Source organism: Salminus brasiliensis, chromosome 14 (genome assembly GCF_030463535.1).
Source record: "Salminus brasiliensis chromosome 14, fSalBra1.hap2, whole genome shotgun sequence".
NCBI lineage: Eukaryota > Metazoa > Chordata > Actinopteri > Characiformes > Bryconidae > Salminus > Salminus brasiliensis.
Window position 1 is genome coordinate 16,610,115 of NC_132891.1, and position 9,942 is coordinate 16,620,056.

The 9,942-nt window shown below is 39.4% G+C and overlaps 1 protein-coding gene across 1 annotated transcript; it reads left to right on the forward strand.

The window, feature by feature from the left end:
• The first annotated feature begins 1,061 nt into the window (after nt 1-1,061).
• commd7 (COMM domain containing 7) lies at nt 1,062-9,635 on the forward strand. The gene is made up of 9 exons (XM_072696432.1): nt 1,062-1,197; nt 4,754-4,807; nt 4,965-5,067; nt 5,459-5,515; nt 6,355-6,392; nt 6,495-6,585; nt 7,398-7,447; nt 8,041-8,089; nt 8,394-9,635. The coding sequence occupies exons 1-9, from the start codon at nt 1,114-1,116 to the stop codon at nt 8,468-8,470; spliced, it is 603 nt and encodes a 200-aa protein (XP_072552533.1). The 5' UTR covers nt 1,062-1,113; the 3' UTR covers nt 8,471-9,635.
• The last annotated feature ends 307 nt before the right edge of the window (nt 9,636-9,942 follow it).

Below are 9,942 nucleotides of genomic sequence, written 5' to 3' on the forward strand. Positions count from 1 at the left end.
CATCCTTCTCTCTGTTTAGAGTCAAATCAAAATGATCTCAAAGCTGTTGTTTTAGGATGATACTGCTACATAGTGTGGTTTTAATCAGACATCAGACCACTGACCTCACTAAAGGACACTTGAACTCTGTGTTTAAGAGTATAGGTTATTTTTTTTTTAGGGGATGCCCTACTGTTCATGTAATTTCATAATGTACAGATTTACAGGTACAACATGGTCCAATCCTAAAGTCCAATGCAGTACTGCAAACGCGTGCAACACTTACGTTTCCTCAAGAAAGATGCACATTTGTGTCTTTTCATAGCCAAACTATTTTTTAAAGATAATAGTTAAATAAAAGGCCTGGCCAACACAGAGTGTCTACAGGCAACACACCTCCAACAAGTGCAAGGAGTAAAGCACAGTTGTCACACCCGTGTCCAGCCCAGAGGCAGTGTGCTATCAAACAGTGCAAAATATCACTAAAAAAAAAGATTTGAGATTTAATATTTTTTTAACCAGTAGCTGATAATTATATTTATAAGATAAATATAGCAGCAGAGCATAGTGATTAAGTGACTCTGCTTTTTGATCATTTTACTGCACTCGTAACCCTTTAAACCCAGTCATCTCAATATTCTCACTTATGAACCTTTTCCCTGATGCCAGCATTGGGACACATTTCCATATCAGGGCGCCCCTAAAACACACGTGATTATCTAGCTACCGTTTCAAGGCATCACATGCAATCCACATGTATTTTTTACACACTTCATACAGGATCGCCTCTAAACTCACTCTAAACATGTTTAATTCACACGTATGAAGCTAATAGAGAGAGTTGAGCTATCCTAGACCATCACTTTAGGAAGCGCTTATTTAGTCGATTTGGGCTATTTCTGAGAAGTGTGTTCTTTCTAAACGAGCGAAAGGAAATCGTTAAATTATTTTTTTTGTGGTAATTTCATGAGCTATTCTATTATATAACTGATGAAGTGACCCTTCATTTCTAAAAACCACACCGCGCCTTGAGGAAAGTTCAGAAGTGAATCCGAAGACTCGTGATTTACGCGGAAGTCCTGCAGTAGCTGTGAGTTCGCCGAGAGCCGCTCGCTGAGGAGAGAAACCGAGGTCATGTTACAGCTACATTTTACTAAGGACACTCTGCCTGACAGTGTCAGCAATGACTTTCAAACCCTGAATAAATTCACAGAGCAGGTAAGAGTTCAGTGTCCATAACCGGCCATGAATTATATCTCTGCATATTAGGTTTAGCTTGATGCTAAGCTAGCTACCAGGCTGGCCGGCTGAATGGGGTAGCTAGCTAGCTAGCACTAGCTCAGCTTCACACACTTGTTTCCCTGAGTTTCTCTCTGAGCTTAATCTAAAGACTGTCATAGTGTTTGTAGTGTGCTTTAATAACCTTTAATAAACCGGAGAGTTTGCTTGGATAAAAGCTAAATGGTATTTTTTTTAAGCAAAATGCAGCTTGAAGGAGTTAGCTAAGCTAGACGTTGTGTATTTCTACAGTAAGCTAGGGTCCTTTCAGATTGTTTTTTTTTTTTTTAGATTCTTTCTAAACTAAGGGAACGCATTGTTAAAGTGTTTAATCCAGGGGATATATTGTGTTTCTAAATAATACTTTACTACCTTGATACTCTAGGGGCTCCAATACTACCTAGAATTTGTTCATATTTATATTGAGCTATTCAGCAAATGAGCAAACCTACCAGGTCAGGGATGATTTGCCTTTACCAGCACTGGTTTCTCTATGAGTAGCACCTCAGTTGAGCTCTACATACAGTATTAGAAGTGTCTCGTTATATCAGCTCGTTCTCTTCTCTGGCTTTCTGTAGCAGATTGAAAACCCTGGCGCTGGCCTACAAAGCCAAGTATGAACCAGCCCCTCCATACTTTATGTGAGTGGTCAAAAGCCGATCTGTACCAGGAGCCCTTTGGTCTTCAAGTGTGGCTCGGCTTGACCCGCCATCCCTTAAGATCCATGGAAGACAACGATCCAGGCTTCTTTCTGTCCTGGCACCAAAGTGGTGGAATGACCTTCCCTTGGGAGTCCGAGCGGCAGAGTCGTTCGCTGTCTTCAAACGTAGACTAAAGACTCCTCTTTTCAAAGATAACTTGGGTAAAGTGTAATGTCGAGTATTGTGGTCTCAGTACTGACTTTTTTGTATTTAGTAGTAGCTAAGCTTAGAAGTATGTTTTGGATCCCAGTCTACACAAACTAGCTAAGGATACTTTTCTGAGTAAACAGTGAAGCACTTTCGCTGTCGCTCTGGAGTCGAGCGTCTGCTAAATGCCTTAAATGTAAGTGGAAATGTCTTGTTAGGCCATATGAACTCCTTGTATGAACAGGTGTTTATAAACCATAAAGGAGCACTTTATAGTCCTACAATTACAGTCTGCAGTCCATCTGTTTCTCTGTATACTCTTTTTACCTTGTTCTTCAATGATCAGGACCCCACAGGACAGACCACCACAGAGCAGATAGTGTTTGGATGGTGGGTCATTCTCAGCACTATAGTGACACTGACATTGTGGCAGCATGTTGGTGTGTGTTGTGCCGGTACAAGTGGACACAGCACAGCAGTGCTGCTGGAGCATCACTACTGGAATAGTCCACCAACAAAAAATTTCCAGCCGGCGGCATCCTGTGGACAGCGTCCTGTGGTCAGCATCCTGTGACCTCTGATGAAGGACCCATCACCCAAATACTACCTGTTCTGTGAGGTTCTGACCATTAAAGAACAGGGTGAAAAGAGACTAACAAGGTATGCAGAGAAACAAATGGACTACAGTCTGTAATTGTATAACTACAAAATGCTCCTATATGGGAAGTGGAGTAGATATAATGGACAGTGAGTGTAGAAACAATGTAATCATTTCAGTGTTTAGACTGATCTTCCTGGTCCCTGCTTTAGCCAGCTTCCCATATGTTTCATCTAGTTATTTGTTCACTAAAACCGTCCAAAGTCCAAAGTCCAGCAGAAAAAAGTTAATAGGCACCCAGACAGCTTAAAGCTGGCATTTCCTCAATGCTATTATAATGTCAGACTCGCTAAACTGAGAAAAGACTGCATTTACTCTAATATTATTATCTGCATTTTAAAAGAAAGTTGTTTGGAGTGTTAGCGTAATTCAACATTAATGTGATATTCATGTTCACCCGTAAACCTTTTCTGATATGTTTGTTTCTTATCACTACATTTACATTTACGGCATTTAGCTGACTCTCTTCTCCAGAGCGACTTACAAGGGAACTCGTATTACAGAGGTGGGCCAATGTAGTGTTAGGAGTCTTGCCCAAGGACTCTTATTGATGTAGCACAGCACAGTCACCCAGACCTTGAATCGAACCCCAGCCTCCCACATGGTGCAGGTAGTGGTGTTATCTGTTGCGCCACACTAAGCACACTAAAGAATATGTCTCAATTACTGGAGTAACATATATCACTTCATAGATTATTAATAGAATAGTTAGTTTTCACGGATTAAAATGCAACTTCTCATTAAATTGGCTTGGGGATTAGTTTCAGTAGCACTTTGAATGATGGGCGGTAGATGATTTTAAAGTGTTGGACTTTCTCCACAAGGGGAGCTGTTGGCATGCAATTCACTGTTGTGTTAATCTTTGAAGAAATTTGGTTCTTTAATAAAAATGAGTTTCAAATTGTATGAAAATTAAACAAAATGAACGGTTTGCTTGTACAAATTTGAGTATAATTGAAGTAAAAGGTGTGTTTAACCAGGTCTAGGCTGAACAGCTCAGCAGTCAGTTAGCAGGCTAACAGGCTAGCCCATTATTATTTAGTCTTAAAAGTCTTGATTAAAGGATCAGCTGTAACGTACAGAATAAGGAATGTGCCACTTGAACATGTCAGAGCCTTCAAATGTTTGTTTAATGCTGCTTCCTGTTGGAACAGGGATGTCAGATTTTCTGAGGGGCTTTCTAGGAACTTTTAACTGGAAAGCCCCCACAGATCGAATTCCCTACTCGGAAGGTGAAACATGCTTTGATTAGCTAACTGTTTTTGGAAATGTGGTTAAGTATCAAACAGGTATTGGAGTGTTTAACTGGAACACTGTCAACTTGGGTGTGACGTCATTCCCAGCACGGACAACCAACTTCCGTGTTATCATAGCAGCGATACTCAAGTTACTTACAAGGTTGACATTCTGCAGCAAATTGTTGTGAATTAGCATTTTGCTATAAACACTAAACACACTGCATCTGGTTCTTGTACATAACTGTATGTTGCAGTTCCAGTGATGCTGTATTGACCATGTCAAATAAATAAATGTCAAATAGTTCTGTATATGGACATGTGTAGGCATTAATGACGGGCTGAAAGCTATGAGCAGCATTAAAGATTTCTCCAAATGTCTCAAATGCAGCATTTAATTGACTTAACACTGAATTTTAGAATATTTATATTTTTATAATTTTATATATATTTTTTTTAACTAATAAATAGTTTTTTATTAAAACATTTGTATTTATAGTTTAATGAAATAAAGCTAAATAATATCTTTGAGTTTAGCTTTTAAGTCATGTTTTACAGTAACAGTACAGTAACTATTGACGTCACTTTAATAAGCACCCTCAGGGTTTACAATTACATTTCCGTTGTGGCATTTGGCTGATGCTTTTATCCAGTGTGGCTTATATTTGAGTCATGTTACACAGCTAGGTGACTTGTTAATTGTGCTAATAATGTATCATGCCATTAATACTCTTTTTACTCTCTGCTCTCTACAGCAATTCGTGAGCTTAACTGAGCTACTGTACCAGTTCCTGCTGGAGCCCAAAGAGGTGCGTGAACCCTCTCCTGATTAGACTGCTTGTACTGTCCCCTGCTACATAGCAACAGGAATGGCTGCTGATTGGCATGGGATGGCAACAGATTTTTGCACATTTGGCCTTATGGGTATGTGTAAAATCGAGGATGGTTGTTTGTGTGTCTTTTTAGTCTGAGCGGTTCCTGGCACAGCTGAGCGAGTTTGCAGGAGAGAATGGCATGGGTGCAGGTCCACTTAGAGGCCTAATGAAGAGCATTCTCCTGCTTCCACATGGTAATCACAAAGCCTACTCTCAGTTCCTTAGCTGACCCCTAAATGTCAGCTTAATTCTATATCTAGACTTGGATTAATGTAGACATTTTGGACGGAAGCATTGAGGGTGAGGAAATAGCAGGAAATGGGAAAACCCAGCGTGGCTTGAGAGCAAAGTAATTACAGATCGCTTTTAAATAACTGCCACTCAGTGTGTGATTTTGTACTCTTGCACTACATTGACATCATCATGGAAGCACTCTTGAAATTTACTTTGCGCTTAAGCTATAAAAGGAAACGTTTGAGAATTGGAATCTTATATAATCAGTTTTTTTTAACCTCTGATAAGGCTTTTAGTTTTGGCTTATTGTGTTAAAATCTTAAAAGATATAGTCCTGTTTTTCTCTTTTAGGTGCTCTAAAGAAGAATCTCACACCTGAGCAAGTGAAAGAGGACCTGCTGTCCCTGGGTATGACCTTCTCTTTTTTTGCAGTGTAAAACACTGAAGCGAATGACTGTAGGTGTTTTATCTCCTGCAAATTCATAGGACATATATAAAGATCAATTATGAGAAACCTAAGGCAATATAGTCATATGCAAAAGTTTGGAAACCTTTGTTTAAATGGCATGTTTATTTTCAATGTGGAAATAAGTAAACATGCTATACAGAGGCATTTTAGTTGCTAAATTAATTGGAAAAACAATACAAGTCTACAATACAATGTAGTGCATATGACTGGGTAACTTTTACATAACTGTACATCCTAGCTTCGACAGCCAAATAATGAACTATATGTTGAATACAATCATATGTGGGCATACTGCAGCCGTGTATATTCAGCCATATGTTGTGCAAATCTTCATTTAACATTTAGTGCACTTTTTGGGCCTAAAACCAATAGTTGACCAATAATGACATACGTAGTGGGGGGCAGCCATTTGAGATTTAGCCCTATATGGAAGCCCTCTCATTCAAACTCTGCTTTTTAGCAGCTTTTAAACAGTATGTAACATAGATGGCTTTTTACAATGCCACTGGACATTTGAGTAGTTGTGTGGGAGCGAGAGACTACGATCGCAGTAGAGTGAATGATGTGAAATGTACAGTGTCTGCATATGACCTGCGCAGTTATTGAATGGAACATGCAGGCACTGTTGCTCTCACTAGATAATTGCATGGCTGGAAACTGTATTCACTCTTAAGGAAATTGCATAATTTTAGAGTTTGGGCTGGTGTGAACCCTGCATTATCAACTGGTGTAGACAGGATGATAAACGATGTCATTCTCTGAACCTTTCATTTAATAGGCTTAAATGAAGACAAGGCCACTCACTTTTCTGATCAGGTACATCATAATCTTCCTTTGCATGCTTTTATATATAGATTGAGTGAGTATTTAGTAGCAAATGTAATGCCTGTATGTTTAATAAGTGTTTTCACATTTTAGTGGAGGGTCCACTACCCACTGTTGTCCAGATTGGCAGTTGGACAGACACTGATGGTAAACCAGCTGGTGGATATGGAGTGGAAATTTGGTGGTAAGTAATTATGCTCTTACATTTAACACTTTCTACTGTAGTTTTTACACCTTTCACGCTACACAACTAGCCACAGACAGTAAAACCCAGTTTTATGTTTATAAATCCCAGTGAAAATGCTGGTAATCCTCATTTATAAATGTTACTGCAAGACTTGCTCTACTTGCTCTAAAGTGCCATGATAAATCTGATGGTTATCTTGAAGAATCTAGCCCATAGTTGGAACCATCACACCCGGTCAAAACACGCTCAAAATAGAAGCCAATGGCCAGTTGCATCAGTTTCCTAGGTACAGGAAAATACTTAAAAGTATTGGGACACCTGCTCATTCATTGTTTCTTCTGAAATCAAGGGTATTAAAGTGTTTATTTCACTTTTGTTGGAGTAACTCTTTAGTCTCTACTGTCCAGGGAAGGCTTTCTACTAGATTTTGTTTCATAGCTGTGAGGATTTGATTGCATTCAGCGACAAGAGCATTAGAATGATCAGGATGTTGGATGATAAGTAAAGTTTGGATGGAGCACCACCATCATTCCATAGAACTCACGTTCCACTGCTCCACAGCTCTATCCTACGGGGCTTTATACCCATCTAGCCCATGCCTGGCATTAGGCATGGTGTCTATAGGTTCATGTTTATCTGCTCCAGAGAGTCCTATTCTATTGGCAGTTCTTCTCTACAGGGACTAGACAAGCTGTGTAGTGTATGAAAGATGGAGATGGAGATTAGTTTAAGCAGGCAGGAGTATATATTTAAAGAAAGAAGCTGTTGCTCCTGAGTGGTGAATAAAAATTGTTTGTCTTCATTTGTAGTTACTGTCGGAACGAGTGAGCTGCAGAAGGCTGGAAACATCTTCCTGCAGGTAAATCCTACATCACACCCATCACACAGTAAAGATGAAACTATAATTCATCTGAATTGAGTTGGACATTTGTAACCAATGAAATTTGAGCATAATATATCAACCATCTAAATAATAAAAGTTGATTCCATCCGAGTCAAAGGGGGAAAAAGCAAAAATCCAGAGCTTATGAGATTTATGTGTTTTTAAAGGACAGACCTGAATGGCCTTCTGTCCCTGTAGTCCTGAAGACACAGAGCACAAATGCTTTTTGTCCATTTCATCACATTGGACTTGTATAGATGGCAATGGCTCTGCATTGGTTTCTCTCCTATGCTCAGAACAGTCTTTCACCCGTCAGTCACTCATCACCCTGCTCACATAAACAGGCTCCACACACACACAGGAACACACATGCAAGCACACACGTGAACAATAGCCAGAAGGCTGGCTTTTTAACACTTTCCATTTTGATGTAGCATGAGGCTGAACAGAAGGCCAACTCCTGCTGTAACAGCTCTAATGGCTAATGCATTTAATCTCCAGCTAATTGACACCACAAAGCGTAGATCTCTAGTAATTATTTGTTGATTTTTTTTTTATATTCCCTGCAGCTTAAGCTGGTGGTCAGAAAGGGGAACACCACAGAAAACGTGTTTATGGGTAAGATCAAAATTTCCCAATGACTTTAACTGAAAGTTACTTTTTTGTTTGTGTTGGATGACTCATGTTGGGAGTGGTGTAATTTGTAGAGTTTAATGGATGGTAGAGAATTGTTTATTTTTGTAAATATAAGCATGAATCATTAAATTTATTCTTAATTAATCCTTATTTGTAATTACGCTTCACTGTTAGAATGGGCAGATCTAGACCATGAAGGCCAAGAATGACTTTCTGTCTTTTTAGATGTTTTTTCCAGATGTTGATCTCTGACAGATGTTTTCCTTTTCTCCCTGTGCACTTTCAGAATTGACTCTGCCACAGTTCTATAACTTCCTTCACGAGATGGAGAGGGCCAAAGCCAGTATGGACTGCTTCAGCTGAGGAGCTGTATCACTTTATAGGAAACTTCCCTCATTCACTGCAATCGACTATTTGAAGGAGTATGTGTGTTCATATTAACCAAGCAGCCATAACATTAAAACACATGAAACGACAATGACACCACGTGTCAAGGGATGGAATATATTGGGCAGCAAGTCAGTTCTTGAAGTTGATGTTGAAAGTTGGAAGCAGGAAAAACAGACAAGTGTAAAGATCTGAGCCACTTTGACAAGAGACTATGAGATTATGATGGGTAGACTGGATCGGAACATCTGGCGTGTTCCTGGTATGCAGTGGTTAGTACCTACCATAAGTGCTCAAAGTATGGACAAGCGGTAGACTGGTTACAAGGTAATGGCCGCCCAAAACTCATCAGTGTACCTGGGAAGCGATACGAACCCACAGAAGAACTACTGTAGCACAAATAGCTGAAAACGTTCATGCTGGCTATGTCCTCGCTGTTCTAGTGGCACGAAGAGGTCTTGCACAGTACTAGGAAGGTGATTTTATTGTTATGGCTGATTGATGTACAGTACTGTGCAAATGTTTTAAGCATTTGAGAAAAACTATTCATCTTGGAAGTAAGCAGGTATTGGCTTTATAAGAAAACACCAATATTAGAATAAAGTCAGAATATATTAATACAAACAGTAGTGATTTTATATATGTCAGTGTGTGTGCTTGACCATTTCCAAACCTGTCCTTAGGGTAAGCCCAGTATTATTTGCAGTTATCATCCAGTACGCGGTTTGGTTAATATGTGCTTTATGTAGTTAAATCAGGTGAGCTGCTGCTTGTGAATCTGAGGAAATTCATGAGATGGCTAAAGGCATTGGAGGAGAAACCTGGAACCAAGCCAGTTTTCTTCTAATCAGCTCTCAGCTTCTCCACTACCTTTTGGAAAAACAAGAAATTCTTGTCATAATGTCGTATAGTGTTTTTACAAGCACACACTTAAGGCCCAAACAATTTTTTTTAAGACTATTGCACAGTATTGCATGTTTATGTATGCACACAGTTGGTTGTGTGACTCTAATGACTCCATTCAACTTTAATGAGCCTGTTGTCTTTTGTAAGATAAAATCTATCAATTTGTATTTTGCACTTTCCAAAAAAAAATAAAACTAACAAATCACATTCAGCCATTCGCTACATTGGTAATTTACCTTTGTCCATCGTTTATTTTCTCATCAGGGATCACAGAGGCATTTGATGGTGTTATGGAACGGTAGCAGCCGCCAGGTCAAATTATGAACAGCGCGCATGCAATCATGCCCTTTGCTGTACCTAAATGCAGCCATTATCCATTTAGCCAAGCACCCGAATACATCGACACCCATCAATTAGCAGTTTTAGTCCTGAGGCCATGGTAGAAGTCAACCGAGAGCTTTGCTGTGTTATTTGTAGTTTTCTTTTGTCCAGAGCTTTTGACAGTTCTTTGTTGCTTTTTTTAAATGCTTCGTTCAGTGTCT

What these genes read in the sequence shown, in the direction of transcription:
- commd7 (XM_072696432.1), top strand. Translation starts at nt 1,114, where the DNA reads ATGTTACAGCTACATTTTACTAAGGACACTCTGCCTGACAGTGTCAGC. An exon ending in CATTCTCCTGCTTCCACATG is followed by an intron (nt 5,068 to 5,458) that starts GTAATCACAAAG and finishes TTTCTCTTTTAG; the next exon opens with GTGCTCTAAAGAAGAATCTC. An exon ending in CACAGAAAACGTGTTTATGG is followed by an intron (nt 8,090 to 8,393) that starts GTAAGATCAAAA and finishes GTGCACTTTCAG; the next exon opens with AATTGACTCTGCCACAGTTC.